A 15,483-nucleotide genomic window follows, 5' to 3' on the forward strand; every position below is an offset into this window, starting at 1 on the left:
TCCCGCTGCAGCCCAGTGCCAACCGTTGTCTCCCTGTGGTCAGGACGGGGTGTCCTGTGGGAACCAGTCAGATGCACTGCTGGGCAACCTGTGTGGGTGCCAGGAGTGGGGGGCGGGAATATGGGGACACCCTCAGTTTCTTAGGCTTTACACCCTGTACTTGGGGGAATGTCATGGGAAAAATGAACCAACTCCCTTGACTGCCGAGGGGCTAAAACAAAACCCTGCAGGGGCCAGGAACTCAGCAGGGGTGGCTTAGAGACCCTCCCCCTGATGCCTCTCGGAGGCTAGCACATCTTCCCACAGCTCTGCCTACAGACTCAGACACAAAACTTCCACCAGGAACGTCGGGATCCTGCTACTGACAATGACTGGCAAGTCCCAGAAGAGCCTGGGCAGCAGCAGGCCCTCAGGGGCCATTCTCCACCTCCTCCATCACCTCCTCGTCCATCTCCTTGTGATCCTCCACGCTGTTGTGGCGCATCTGCTCCGCCATGGTGCGCGTCAGAGGGATGCCCAGGCCCTGGTGCACGGTGTCCACAGTGTGCTGGCTCACGTAGTATGACAGGCTGGCGGAGGGCACTCTCTTCCGCATCTCCTCCAGGTACTTGTAGGCCTGGGTCACACACAACAGCCGTGACCGGTCAGCGCACAGCGGGAACAAGGGGCCCAGCCCGGGGGCAGAGTGAACAGGGGAGGGACACCTTTGGTAAAGTGGCTCGGGTGGCCTCCCAGCCTTCCCAAGCATTGGTGGCATCTGCGGGTAGCGAGGCTCAGGCTCCAGTGGTCAGTGCTGTGAGCTCCCCCAGGGAGTCCCATGGGCATCCTGTTACCAGGACCCTGTGAGTCTGGGGACCACGCCCCGGAGGGTCTGCCCACCCTGGATGCACACAGGGAGACCTCGAGGGAAGGATGGCTTCATGTCTCCCATCTGTTTCATTCACTCTGGGGTGTGTGCTTGTTGGGCCGGAGGGCCAGCAGCAACATACTAATGGCTTGTCTTGTGTATTTTGACCAGGCCTCCAATTTACCCCCAGTTAATTGGCCTGTGGTTAGTGAGTCTCATGTGTGTGTGGTCCTCGGCCCGGGGCTGGTGAACTATGGGATTGTCAGTGGTTTTCCTGTAGGACTTCCTCTGGTCCTACCAGTGGGAATATGTGGTGGGGTGGGGGCATGGGGGCCGCAGAGCAGCTTGGGGTGGGGTCTGAGGCAGGACGGGTGTGCTTACACTTGCTCCACCTGCCTGCACCACCTGCTCACCCACAGGGAGGGTCATGTGCAAGCACAAGGAGCTGGAACAGGGCCTCATGTGGCTTCTACGGGTATACTGAGTATCAATTCAGAATATGAACAAAATTTCCAGGAGCTTTATGACTTTATGAGGAAATAATCACATCTTAGCATTTCTTAAAGATGATAAAATTTTAGAATGATCTTATTTCAGACAGATATAACCGTCTGATATAAACAATAAAGATCATAAAGATAAAATAGGGTGTTTGGAGGGATGGGGGATGCAGTGTGCAAGTGCCCAGGAGCCCTCCAACGATGGAAGAAGACATCCAGGCACCAGGGGACGCCCCTCGGTGTCTGCCGAGGGCCAGCTGTGAGCCAGGCACCGTGCTGGGCACCCAGGACACAGGTACAAGGGAGGACCAAGCCAGGCCACTGCGCGCTTCAGTGAGAAGCCCGGCCCAGCAGGGGTGGAGGGAGTTGGGCAGCCGTGGGGTTTGGGTGGGGGAGCCTACGCAGAGGGGAGGGGGTGGGAGACGGCGGGGAAGCCAGAGAGAACACCTGGGGGCAGGGAACGACACAGTCGGGCCTAGAGGTGCACTGGGGGCAAGGGAAGCAGCATCTCCCGAAGGAGGGTCGGCAGTCTGTCAGGACTGGACTTAGGATGGGGCCATGAGGGCCGAGCGGGAGGGACGTCCCAGGGACGGGGAGACCCCAGAGCAGCAAGGGCTTCTGTGCCCCCTGCCCCCACCCGGGGAGGAAACTCATGCAGGCCTATCCTTTCTCAATTTATTTATAGATTTTTTTAAAATTTAAAGTTACTAAATCCTACAGGCTTCAAACAAGGCTTGAGACAACAAATAATTTGGTGAAATACTTGAAATGTGATTTTTCTGTTAATTTTGAGGATTCAGTGGTCTGAGCATCTCCGCAGTCCACTTTTGTTTTATTCTCCAAAAAAGAGGGAACCTGTTGGGATTCACTTTAGAGCTGTTTCCCCAACAACAAAAGGGGTCGGTGAGTGGAAGTGCCAGGGCCGGGAGGATGTGAGCCAGTGGGCCGGGAAGTCTGAGTTCACGGTGCTGACCCCCCAGACCTGGGCCACGGACGCTTGGCTTTCCTGGGAATCTGGGAACTGCGCCCCGTGAGGCCGGCCTGGCCCACTGGCAACGCTTCTGAATGAGTTGTCAATCCTGGGTTTGCCAGCACTTGGGAAAGGAAGGCGGGGGTCCCTCGGGGTCACTGCAGCCTCACCAGGAACTACCTGCGAGGGACAGGCCATGGGCAGAGCACGTGGACTATAGCACAGTCTGTGTGCGGCCCTTTAGAACATGAAGGGAAAATGCAGCCAGGTGGGGTTCTGCTGCTGGTTACGAGAGGACTAAGACCGAAAAGAACGAGGACAGAGGCTTCTGGTGAGGGCAGGGTAACACATTAGACCAGCCCCCCTCCCAAACAACAAGGATTTGTCCTTGTTTTGCAAAAGGCTCTGGAGAACAACCGTGGGCAGGTGGGCTGGGGGAGCCAACACGGGTGTTTTCTGCTTGTTGTAACTTCTGCCTCAGGGAGGCCCAGTCAGGGCCACTGGGGGAAGTAAAAGGCACAAAGAAACCACACCCTTACTGGCCAAAAGAACCAGAATCAGAACTGCATCCACCACAGCAGCTGGCATGTGAGGAAACGGTGAAGACAGTCGTGGAGCGGACAGATTCCGAGTGTGGGCTCTGCCCTGACCTCTGCTTGACCCTGACTCTGCATGTGGTGGGGACCGGCCACACGCCAAGGAGCCTGAGCAAAGCCATGTACTGAGCAGAGAGCCCTGATGCCGCCCACCACGGTGGGGGGGCTTACACTCTGAGCTCAACAAAGATGGCTGCCTAAGGAAAGCAGGACAGAAAGAAGACATAGCAGAAGCCAGGGTCTCTACAATGTGTTATCCACAATGTCCGGGATACAAAAAACTGCTAGACATAAAAAGAAACAGGAAAACCTGACCTATACTCAAGAGAAAAGACAAATAATGGAGATCAACTCAACATGATCCAGATGTTTGAATTAGTGGCACAGACTTTGAAGCAACAATTACAACTATGCTCAAGAGTATAAAGTGTTCATTCTTAATGAGTCAACAAATAGGAAATTTTAGCAGAAAAATAAAAAGAAAAAGAACTAAGTGTAAATTCTAGAACTGAAAAATACAAAATCTAAAATGAAAAATTTGCTGGACAGGTTAACAGCGGATTGAAGATAGCCAAAGAGAGTCAGTATATTTGAAGATAGTTATGTTACCTAATTCAAGTAATAGGAAGAGAAGATCAATAACAATGAACATCAATTACAAATGTGTATCCACTTAATATGAAAAGGCCTAACACTGAACTGGAGGCCCAGAAAGAGAGAATAAGGCAGAAAAAAATATTTGAAGGAAAAATAATTACAGATTTCCCATATACAGTCACAAAAGGATCAAGTTTGTTTCCAAGTAACTTACCCTCATCCCAGGAGAAAACTCAACAATATTGAAAAGAACACACACACAGACTCCATTGCTTGACAACCTAAAACATTTACAGTGTCTGGAATCCAATAAATAATTGCAGACCTGCAAATCAGGAAAATATGAACGATAACAAAGAGAAGAATCGACCAATAGGGACATCTGGAATTGCCACGGGAGCCGAGGACTTTACAGTAGTAAATATTTCACGTGCTCAGTAAGGCAGAGGAAAGAGTAGCAGAATAAAGAGACACAGGAGACGGAGGGAAGAGAGCTGGTTCAGACCCACTGGAGGTGAGACTACGAAAGGAGCAATAGCAGAGTGGACTCTGCAGAAGGAAGACAGTCAACTTGCAGCAACAGCAAAGCAACCGCCCCAAATGAAAACAGGAAAAATTCTGGGAAAAGGAGAATCGGTTGAGCCAGGGGCCAATATATACAAGTGGCTGGAGTCCAGAAGGAGGGGGAGGGCAAGGGATGAAAGGGAACTCCCTACAGACGGGGAGAAAACACGGCAGCTCACACGTCTGATGCAGACAACGTCCAGGCCACACTCAACAATAGAAGACAAACACCCAGTGAAGCGAGGGGAACGGTGTGAGCACTCGCAGGAGGGGACCTGAGCAGGGGCTCGCCGCCAGCCACGCAGACAGGGTGTGTTACAACCACAGTGAGACACCACCACACACCCACCTACATCGCAGCCATCACCAGCTGCATGTCCACCCAACACTTGGACTTTCCTGATGAGATCGCTGGTGATGTTAGCCAACAGGATTTCTTTGATGTGTGTAATGAAGTGTTTTGACATTTGCACAACCCAGTGAACCAGTATTTTCCAAACGACCACCATGATGTTACAAAATCACGTATGTGTAAAAGATGCAAGATAGACCAACGGGTTTTAAGGTAACAGGTACAAAAAGCACGCTGACATGGTTTCAGATTGCTCATTGCAACTAACTTAGGAAACACCACTTGTGGAGTGTGGTGTGGTGTCTAAGACCCACGAACACTTGACAGGGCTGCTACAAGGTCCTCCCCTTCTCACCTACACATTGGGGTGAAGCTGCGTTTTCATCACAGATTTCGTATTTTAGTGAAAACAACTTATTTTACCACATTGAATGCAGAAGCAGACACGGAGAACCTGGCTGTCCTGTATTACGTCAGACATTAAAGAGACTTGCAACAATGTAAAACAAAGTTACTTTTCTCACTAAATGTCTTTGTTTTGAAAAAGTTATTTTAAATGAAAATGTTACCTATGTTACCGTGTAGTGGGTTTATTTTTAAGTAAATTAACAAATCTTTTACAAATTTATTAGTTTATTTTCTAATATAGTAAATATTGGTAGATATAACCCACATAAATAAAAGCTCTTAGGGTCCTCAATAACTTCCCCAGCATAAAGGGGTCCCAAGACCAAAATGCTTGAGAACTGCTCCGTTAAACTGAATTATCAAAACCCTTCCACAAAGAAAGCTCCAGGACCAGCGGGTTCACTTACACATTCTATCCTACATTTAAGGAAGTAACACTCATCTTACATACACTCTCTCAACTCCAGGAGGTGGGCACCCCAAGTGTTATTAGCAAACTGAGGAGTGAAGGGGCGGGAAAGGATGTCTGTGCCTGTCAAATGGCTCAGAAAATACCCATTTTATGTATAAAATAGAAAATTTAAAACGTATATAGAATGAATACATAAATGTGGCAAAATGTTAAAAATGTGAATCTGGTAAAGGGTTGGGTTCTATTATTCTTGTAACTTCTCAGTTTGAAATTATTTCAAAATAAGAAAGGCTGAAAAATCAAAAAGAAGATCGAAACGTGGGGAGGTGCCTCCCCCACTGTGAGCTCCGCAGGGGGCTCTGTAGCCGGGATACCCCCATCACCCTGCAACCCCATCAGCCCCAGGTGCGGCCTCACCGTCTGCAGGTCCTCCATCTGCACGTGGCGCTCTACCAGGAAGCCGTATACGTCCCCGACGCGGACGGTGCTGTCCAGGTCCGGCTCCTCCAGGAGCAGCTTGCACTGCCTGACCGACTCCTTGGGGTCCTCGGTGTATGTCCTGCTGGGAGCAGGGACATTCTGAGCCCCAACCCAGGGCACGGCTGCACATCAGGGGTTAGGGCAGGCTCTCGGCCTGGAGGATGCAGCTTTTGAGAAGGTAATTCCCGTGAACTAAATTAATTCTTTATTGAGCCAATTCATAAATTCACCAATTTGTTTTAACAAAACATACTGACCGCTCGCAGGGCTGGTACTGGTGCTGCACTAGACTCTGGAGGGCACGGTCTGTCAATACCAGTCCCGCCCAGGGAGCAGACTGGAGGGTGACCTGGGGCAGAGGGGCGAGGGCACGGACGGGGTGCGTCACTGTGGGGAAGCGGTCAGGGAGGGCAGCCCAGGTAAAGGCCAGCGCAGTAACGCCCAGGGTCTCTGCAGTGCCTGGTACGGTGCGTGCAGGCGGGGGTGCGACCAGGAGGCCCTGTGAGTCCCCCACAGGCTGGCCCTCTGGCTCCCGCATTCCCCTCCCTCTGTCCAAGCACCCTGCCCTGTGGCTGAGCCCCCTCCCTCCTGCAGCCCTGGTTCCTGAACCTACACATCCGAGTGGGGGAGCACCCTTCAAAGAGCCCCACTCCATAAACAGCATTCAAAATGTTTTTGGAAGTCTTTGGAAAGCCTCTTCTCAGATAAGCAAAGTGCTTTCATTGGTTTAGGCAGAAGCTGAGCCCTGCTGCCCACACGAGGGTCTTGGAAGCACTGCACAAGCTGCCAATAAGTAAAAACTGAGGTCCCGGACACATTTGAATTTGTGGCCTGTCCTAAAACAGGCGGTGTGCTGCCCGAGCCTCCACCCCACGGGCCCCCTCCCCAGAACCACCTGCCGGACCCCTGCACGCACCTGAGCATGCCCCAGGCTCCCCTCAGACACAGCCTCTCCTTTCTTTTTTTTTTTTTTTTTTTTTTTTTTTTGCGGTATGCGGGCCTCTCACTGTTGCGGCCTCTCCCGTTGCGGAGCACAGGCTCCGGACGCGCAGGCTCAGCGGCCATGGCTCACGGGCCCAGCCGCTCCGCGGCATGTGGGATCTTCCCGGACCGGGGCACGAACCTGAGTCCCCTGCATCAGCAGGCGGACTCTCAACCACTGCGCCACCAGGGAAGCCCCAATGTTTTCTTTCTTTCTTTTCTTTTCTTTTTTTTTTGACACAGCCTCTCCTGACCACCACTTTCCTCCCTCAAAGGTCTCGGCTGTTTCTGGAACAACCTCCCAAGGGTCAGCCCAGTTCTGCGGGAACCAGAGAAGCCCCGACATGCATAGAGCAACAGCACACCCTGCCCTTCCCATCCAGCTGTCCAAGGAGTTCCTTAGAAGAATGTCCACTGGAAGTGCCATGCTGCCCCATGGCTGACGCACCTGCGGGCCTGCATGAAGCGCTTCACCAGTGCCATTTTGCTCTGCAGCTGCACCAGCCTGGCCTCCTGGTCCAGTGGGCTCCTGGCCTTGGCCTTGGACAGACACTTGTAGGCCTCAGTCAGCGCCCCGTGGGCCTTGTCGTAGTTCTGGTACTCGTCAATCTCTACCTGCATGAGGAGGCGTCAGGACCCATAAGTCCCCCACCCACCCGGGGCCCCTGGAAGTGGGGGGTCGGTACCTGGGCGCAGGCATCGTAGAAGCCCGCCAGGAGGTCCAGGGCGCGGCCCTTGGTGTAGAAGCTGATGATGCTCTTCATGATCTCCGGGTCCTTCCGCCAGTCCAGGGACTGCAGGTAGTTGGCTGCCATGATGTAGATCTCCTTTTGCCTCGAGACGCCCGCAAAGAACACAATTTTCTCAGTGTCCCCAGACTTGAGCAGTGCTCTCATGGCCTGGACAGAGAAAGAGCCGGGCTGGCCCCTTCCTGGCAAGGTGGACAGAGCTCCCGCCTGACGCTGCAGGTGTGTCTTCAGGACAAGCGAGCTCTGGGCTGCAAGGTCTTGGCAGGCGCCCTCGGAGCCCTGCCCGGAAGCTCATCCCATGGGGCACCCATGCGCCGGGCCGCACTCACCTTCAGCCTGTCCCCTGCCTGCGTGTACTTCTTGGTGGCCAGGTGGTAGTTGCCCTGGCGCATGCAGCAGCTGGCAATCTGCTCCAGCAGCTCACGCCGGGACTCTTCAGAGAGCTCCTTGCAGTCCTTGGACACCGTCATCTTTTCGGCCATCTCCTCAGTGATGGTCAAGTTCTGCTCCAGGCAGAGCTGCAGGGCTTCATGATACTGGGAAGGGCCACAGAAACCAAGGGGCAGTCTCCTGTGGCCTGGGGGAGAGCCACACCTCCCTGCCTCCTGGGGTGGGGTGGGGGGGAACAGTGTGGCCAGGTCGGGGCACGTGACCTTCTCTTGCTTTTGATACTCTAGAGGCAACCAAGGAAACGTGCAGCCCAAAAGAAAGTTATATTCGTTGTGGGAGGAAAAGGAGACCAGGAACTAATTTTCCTCTATAATTCTTTTCAAGGTTTCAAAGTAAGGAGTTTAATTTAATTAACTTTCCTTAAAAATTCGAGAAAAATTGTATATTCTTCAACTTAAGAATGTGTCTTGGGGGCTTCCGTGGTGGTGCAGTGGTTAAGAATCTGCCTGCCAATGCAGGGGACATGGGATCGAGCCCTGGTTCGGGAAGATCCCACACGCCGTGGAGCAACTAAGCCCTTGCGCCACAACTACTGAGCCCATGCACTGCAACTACTGAAGCCCGAGCGCTCTAGAGCCCGCGAGCCACAACTACTGAAGCCCATGCGCCTAGGCCCATGCTCTGCAACAAGAGAAGACACCGCAATGAGAAGCCTGCGCACCGCAACGAAGAGTAGCCCCCACCCACCCAACTAGAGAAACCCCGTGTGCAACAAGGAAGACTCAATGCAGCCAGAAATAAAATAAATTAAAAAAATAAATAAAACAGCCCATTGTGGATTTAAAAAAAAGAACGTGTCTCGGGAAGAAAAAGAACTACATCTTGGAGATGATTTCCCCTGCTGACGGCTGTGCCGGGAACCTGCAGGGAATCCTGCCCAGACTCGGAGGGGTGGTCCTGCAGATGTGGAGGCCCTGTGCCTATGCCACTCACGTGTGTATAAGTGTGTTGTTAGTATGACTGCTGACGATAGGAAGTGCTGGACCAAGGAAGATGTGCTTGTCACCTGTGGCAGGCGCCACTGCCATGTTCCTACCCACAGCCTGAGCACAACTGTTTCCCACTACAACCTGGAGGGTTTTCTAGCCTTTTCACTTTACTAGCCTAATTCACAAACAATGGCATCTCCTCGCCTCTGATCTGTACTCCCCTGACGATGAGTGAGGCTGTGTATCGGACATTCAGGAACCATCCAGATTTCCTTTTTAAAACAAACTGACCATATTCTTTGTCCTTCCTCTTGAGTTGTTGGTAGATTTCTTATTGGTTTATAGAAACTCTATACATATTAAGAAGATTGGCCTTTTGGGATATAGGTAGAATACATTTTTTCCCAGTTCATTATTCATCTTTGCTTTGTTTATGCTGTGTTTTCCATGTGCTATTTTCAAATTTGTATTTGGTCAAATTGATCAGTCTTTCCCACTATGGCTGTTGGGTTTTGAGTTGTATTTAGAAAATGCCTTCCCTCCTTCAAGGTCATACGAGACACATGTGGCTTCTGGTGGCACTGGGCCGCCTCCCTATGCACTTAGATCTCTGACCTGCCTGCAGTTTCCTCAGACACAGCAGGTGAGAAGGGTTTAACTTCACTTTTCCCAAGTGGCCACCTGGCTGTGTCAACCCCATTCACCGAAGGGCTCATCCCCACTGTTGTGAGATGCTCCTTCACCACATGTAAATGTGCACCTGTATGTGGCTCTACTTCTGGATTTTCTAGTATTTCCTACTGAGCTATAGGCCTGATCATGCACCTTTATGTGGCTCTACTTCTGGATTTTCTAGTATTTCCTACTGAGCTATAGGCCCGATCATGCACCAAACCCCAATTATTCTAGCACTGATATAGTTTATGATCTGGGAGGTTTAATCACCTCTTGCTATACTCTTCTTTCCAGATTTTTCTCAGCTCTTCTGGCTTATCTGGTCTTCACTGTAAAACTACAGAATCCACTTATCTAACTAGAGGAAGCCCTGTGGTATTTTTCCTGGGGTCAGAGTCAGTCTGAAGCGGCCTTAGGGAGGCCAGTCAGTAGGTGTCTCTAACCAAGTACGTGGTGTGTGTGCCTTTTCACTTGCTCAGGAATTCTCCTATCAGTCATAATGAGAGACCACACTGCACGCGTGATTCTGGCTGCAGGAAAAAAGATCTTCCAATTGGGACAGGCTGATTCCGGGTGACTAACCATTTCCTACATCTCCATTCAGTTTCCATCAAGGGGAATTTTTCTCCTTAAGGAAGATTAGTGCACATACCCATTAAGACGGCTACTATCAGAAACTAGAAGACAGGGAGTGTTGGGGAGGATGTGGAGAAACTGGGACCCTGGTGCTCTGCTGGTGGGAACATCAAACGGTTCAGCCGCCGTGGAAACAGTGTGGCGGTTCCACAGAATGTTAGAGCAGAGTTATCACGTGACCCAGCACTTCCGTCTCTGGGTAAATTCCCCAAAGAATTGAAAGCAGGGTCTTGAAGAGATGTTTGCACATTCACGCTTATTCACAACGGTCAAAAGGTAGAGAGAATTCCCTGGCGGTTAGGACTCTGTGCTCTCACTGCTGAGGGCCCAGGTTCCATCCCTGGTTGGGGAGCTAAGATCCCACAAGCTGTGTTGGTGTGGCCAAAAAAAAAAAGGGCAGAAGCAACCCGAACGTCCACCTGTGGATGCTGGACAAGCCAGGTGTGGTCTGTCTGTGCAGAGGAATACGGTTCAGTCTCAAACAGCAGGGACCTTCCAACACGTGCTGCAGCATGGACGGCCTGGGGGACACTATGCTTGGGTGAGAAGCCAGTCGCAAAGACAAGCGACTCCACTGACACGCGTCCCTAGACTCACACTCAGAGAGACAGAAAGGCGGAGGGCGCATGCCAGGGGCCGGAAGAGTTTGAGTTCTGCGAGACCAGTAGGGTCTTGGAGATCAGCTGCATGAACACGTGAATGTACTTAACACCATTGAGCTGTACACTCAAAAACCCCTAAGATGGTAACTTTCACGTTATGTGCTCTTTACAACACACACACAGAAGAAAGTGGACTCCTTGGCTATGACTGGAAACAGGCGGCAAGTCCCGCACAGGCCGGCCTGGCCTTCCTGGTGAGCGTGGTTGGTGAGGGTGGCTGCCCGCCCGCAGGGCCCGTACCTTCTTGGCGGCCAGCAGCAGCTCCACCGCCTTCTCGTACTGACTGTGCTCCAGGAAGAAGTCGGAGCAGCGGGCCAGGAGGGCAGGGTCTGACTTCTCGTCCAGGTCCTCTGCCACGAGCTGCAGGGCCGCAAACTGCTGTGTGGCGAAGGCCAGCTCCAGGGCCTTGGAGAAGTGGCCGGCCTGTGGACAGCGGGGGAGCTCTGAGCAGCACCGTCTGGGCGCCCTGCTGTGCCCAGGGCCTGGGGCGGGTGGCCTCACCTTGTGGTACAGCATGACCGCCTGGTCCATCTGCTCGCCCTTCTCCTCGTAGTAGCGTGCAGCCTCAATCATGTCCTTGGGGGAGCTCAGCAGGGCCAAGTTCATAAGCTGGTCATCCAGGCCGTGCTCCTGTGGGAGCACAGAACGTTGGGGAACTACCTGACATGAGGGGTCTCCGCCTTTTCGACACTTCCTGAAGTGGGACCCTGGGCTGGAACACTTTTATGGATGCAGAGCGTCCGACGGCTTCCTAGGTAGGTCTACTGAGTACGAGGCGTGAACAGCCTCCCTGCTGCTCAGGAGCCTGGATAGCAGGGAGCGTCCCTGAGCGCACTTGGGCAGAGTGAGGCGTGAGAGGTAGACACCTGCCTGGGTAGGGGTATGACACTCACAACACGAGTCTCTAACTTTCTGTTTGAAACTCTCTCAACAGAAGGTGGGAAGCAGCCTCCCTCACCCGGCGGCACTGGCAGGGGCTGGGCGCGCACCTTACAGAGGCGGATGGCATTGTTGAAGGCCTGGGCGCGCGTGTAGAAGTGCACAGCCTGCCGCACCTCGTCCTGGCTCTCGTACTGGCGGGCCAGGTGGTAGGAGGCCGCCCAGTTCCCGGTCTCGCTGGCTATCTCTGCGGCCTAGAGACACCAGGGACAGGGGTTTTGCATGCAGCCTGCTCTGCCAAGCAGCCCGCCTCCCTCCGGGGCTCCTACCTTCTGGATGTTGCCCTGGAAGCAGTAAACGCGGACCAGGGAGAAGTAGTCGTGCGCCAGCTCGTAGTAGCGAAGCGCGGCATCCATCTCGGCCTGGCTCTCCAGGTACTGGGCCCACCACCTCCACAGGGTCCTGCCAGGAGCCACATGCGCTCCCTCAGGCCCCTCTCCCGCCAAAAGTGAGCCCTGGGTCCCACACCAGCAGCCAGGAGACATGGACGCTGGGTGGACGAGCCCGAGTGAGGTCCCCGGGGGAGGTACCGCCTGGTGCCCTGGGGACCAGCTCACGTGTGAGGCTCTGCGGGGGAAGACCTCCCGGGCCCAGCCACTCACTTGTCCTTCATCTTGTTGATGTATAGCTCCAGGGCCTGTAGGTCCTCCGCCAGCATCCGCGGCACCTCGAAGCGGTGCGTGTCTGATTTCTCGTAGCTGCGGGAGAAAAGAAAGCGCTGCTCGCTCCCTGGTTCAGCTTGCAGCTCTATGGCCTGTGCACCCGACTAAGAACTCCACCACTAGCACTGTCCGGGGGGCACAGGCGCTGTGGCCTAGAGACCCAGAGCCTGGCAGGTCCTCCTAAAGCACAGAGCTCAGGCCCCACCGAAGGCCTCCCACTGAGATGGTGCTGGCCCAGATCTTCCTCTGAGAACCTTCGAGGCCCCCTCACTGGGGCAGCAGAGGCAAGAGGTCCTGGCTGCCCGCCCATGCTCACTAGCTGAGGGCCAGGCTGCAGTCCCCGCTGGCCTCCAGGTGCCGGGCGTAGTTGTAGTAGGTGGTGCGCAGGTGCACGCGGTCGTGTCGCTCAGCCACCTCAATGGCTCTCTGCCACTGGCCCGAGGCCTGCAGGAGCCTATTGAGGAGGTCGTAGCGCCCGCATTTCTTGTACAGATGCTCCGCGTCCTCCTGAGGGAAGGAAGTGTGTCTGTTGGTGCCGATGATGCCCCCAACGGCAGCCAAAAGTCACCAGGGATCCACCGTGGCAGGCGGCAGGGTGGCCGGGCTGTCAACCCGCCCACGACTGAGACCACAACACACCCTGGGTGGGATGGACACTTTGGGGCATGGGCGGGAATGGTCAAGATGACACTGGAGAGGGCAGGCCTGCCTGTCAGCCAGGGGGTCTGAGCTCTACCCAGACCCCATCAAACCTGTGGGTGTCTGCTCCCGACTGTCCCCCACCCCCCACAGTGAGCTGTGCCCGGCCACTCGGCCTGTGTCTCCTGCGACTTCCATCAGCCTCTCTGGGCCACAGGGGTACAAGGGGCCGTGAGCTCCACGAACACGCAGGAGGCAGGGAGGGGACCGGCATGGAGCAGGGTGGCCTCGGGGGCTCCCTCCCCCACCCCCATTTTGGCCTCAGCTTGTTTGAGGGGGTTTCTGTTCCCTGCAACCCAAGGGCCCAGACAAGCACACACTGTGCGTGGGAGGCTGGCCTGCCCATCGGGGTGGTGCCCACTCACCAGCATGCCCAGCTGTATGGCCAACACGGCCACCCTGGCCTCTGGCTCTGGCTCCTGCTCAGCCTCCCGCAGCGCTCGGGCTCCGCGCGCGTGGCCCATGTGCCCCAGGCACACCTTGGCGACATCCAGCCGCTGGGTCTTCACGCACATGCGCGCCATGTTCTCCCAGACAGCCTCGCTGCAGTGGAGGACACATGGCTCCAATGAGCTGCCGTTCCCACGACTCGGGCCCCAGCAAGACCTGTGCCAGGCAGCACGGGGACGGGGCTGGACACATGGTCTCTAAGAAGGGGGCCGCGTGCGAGCCCAACAGCTTCACCCACAGAGCAACGTGGCAAACTGGGGCCCACATGCCCTCCCGGGAAGAAAATGGGTGAGACACCCGTGTCCCGGGGGTGCAGGGGCTGGTGTACCTCTCACGGCTGGCCCTAGGGCCTGCTCCTTGCGCAGGCTCCCTCCCTCGGCCGCAAGGGGTCCCGTGAAGACCCCGGAGAGTGTCTTGTGCAGGCTGTCAGGCCCCACCGTGCCCCTCAGTGAACACTTGCTTCTCCCCCCAGCACCCGGCACCTCTGTACCAGGCTGAACTCCTAGTGCTCCCTCCACCCTCACACAGAGCCCCTGAGTCAGGCGGGGAGTGGGGTCCCCTAACTCCGAGGACAAGCATGACACCTTGGTGGGCCTTGCCGTGTGCTGAATGGAGGCGGGAGTCCCGGGGACGGGCCTGCAGAGCTGCCCTCTGACACCCCTGGCACAGGCTTGGGCCAGGGTCTTCCTTCCTTGTTTGGAGGTTTCTAGCATCTCCCTCCCTCCAATGCTGATGGGGGCTCCTGCCCGCCCCCTAGCAGGTCCCAGGACGGCCTCCCTGAGAAAAGACGCTGGCAGGAGGGAGGATGCTCTGGGGGCCCTCCTCTGCGGCTCCGTCCCCTGAAGACCCCAGAGCCCTGAGGAGAACAGATCAGTAACTTCCGGGATGCGAGCGGCTGGTGGCCCTCAGGATGCATGAGTCACTGCGGACTCCACCCGTCCGTTCTCAAGGAGCCCCTGGGCGAGCAGCGCGGAAGCAGGGTGCCAGCCACCCCCGACAGCCTCTCCATGGGCAGCTTTACCCCATGTGAGTCCTGGGGTCTGTGCATCCAACTGAAAGTCCATGTGGACACCCGCCTAGTCCCCGCCAGAGCCGTGAGTGCTTCCTGCTGTCTGGTAGCGTCTGTACCCTGTCAAGTGAGGGGCAGATGGGCTCCGAGCGGCCCGACTCTTGGGAAAGCCTTTTCCTCTGAGAAGCTCCCAGAGAGAGCCAGAGGCCCCTCCTCTTGGGCTGCTCTGTGGAGACCCTGGTGGGACGGAGCAGTGGTTGACCACTCCCAGATTCACGTCCCACCAAGAGGCACACACGCTGTGTCCAAACCTCCCGTGTGTCTCTGCTCTAAGACGACACTGCTGCTTGTCCGCGTGAAGCAGCAGGGGAGGTCTTGACAGGGCCAAAGACCTGGACCGCAGAGAACAGGAAGGGCCCCTGGGGGGGCACACGATGGATGAGGGGGTCCTTGGAGGACTCGGTCATCCTGACTCAAGGTCTGCTCCCAGGCCGGCTACCCTCCCCCTCCCCAGCCCAGCTGTCCACTCCACCCCGAGCCGGAGGCTGGGGGCTGGTCCGATAGGAGGATGGCGCTGGCCCAAGGGCTGTTCCCAGGACAAGCAAAGCAGGGGCTACGGTTCCTGAAACCCCCTGCTTGCTTTTCAGTGGAAATTAGCCACTTAAAGACTGGCTCAGGATAAGGGATTCTAATGATTAAGGAGGGAAATCGATGCTCTTTTAATGGAAACTTTGAGGAAAACTTCCTTTTCAAGGCGATCTACTGCACTGTGTGCACAGGAGCCCCAGCCCTAGTCCTCACAGGGGATGCCCTCCCACAGGGTCTTCTGAGCTGACAGACCCCCGGGTGCCTCCCCACCCACAGGGCGGCTGGAGTGAGAGCAGGGGGAGCAGGGGGGCAGCCCTGCTTCTGGCAC

General features: G+C 55.2%; 1 protein-coding gene across 8 annotated transcripts in view; it reads right to left on the reverse strand.

Annotated features, from left to right (window-relative positions):
• Positions 1-408: 408 nt before the first annotated feature.
• Positions 409-15,483, reverse strand: part of IFT140 (intraflagellar transport 140) — a 72,204-nt gene continuing 57,129 nt past the window's right edge. For 6 of the 8 annotated variants that reach the window (XM_028498571.2, XM_028498573.2, XM_028498577.2 and 3 more), the window contains 13 exons: positions 13,474-13,651; positions 12,726-12,916; positions 12,350-12,445; positions 12,017-12,149; positions 11,798-11,941; positions 11,310-11,438; positions 11,049-11,231; positions 10,566-10,667; positions 7,786-7,992; positions 7,394-7,606; positions 7,156-7,322; positions 5,664-5,805; positions 409-616 (listed from right to left, as the gene is read on the reverse strand). In XM_028498571.2, the coding sequence (XP_028354372.1) occupies positions 410-616; positions 5,664-5,805; positions 7,156-7,322; positions 7,394-7,606; positions 7,786-7,992; positions 10,566-10,667; positions 11,049-11,231; positions 11,310-11,438; positions 11,798-11,941; positions 12,017-12,149; positions 12,350-12,445; positions 12,726-12,916; positions 13,474-13,651 (2,092 nt within the window). In that variant the 3' untranslated portion in view covers position 409. Of the gene's footprint in view, positions 617-5,663; positions 5,806-7,155; positions 7,323-7,393; positions 7,607-7,785; positions 7,993-10,565; positions 10,668-11,048; positions 11,439-11,797; positions 11,942-12,016; positions 12,150-12,349; positions 12,446-12,725; positions 12,917-13,473; positions 13,652-15,483 lie in introns of all 8 variants that reach the window. The other 2 variants (XM_028498575.2, XM_028498574.2) reach the window with 2 other exon arrangements.

Source organism: Physeter macrocephalus, chromosome 14 (genome assembly GCF_002837175.3).
Source record: "Physeter macrocephalus isolate SW-GA chromosome 14, ASM283717v5, whole genome shotgun sequence".
In the NCBI taxonomy this organism is placed as follows: domain Eukaryota; kingdom Metazoa; phylum Chordata; class Mammalia; order Artiodactyla; family Physeteridae; genus Physeter; species Physeter macrocephalus.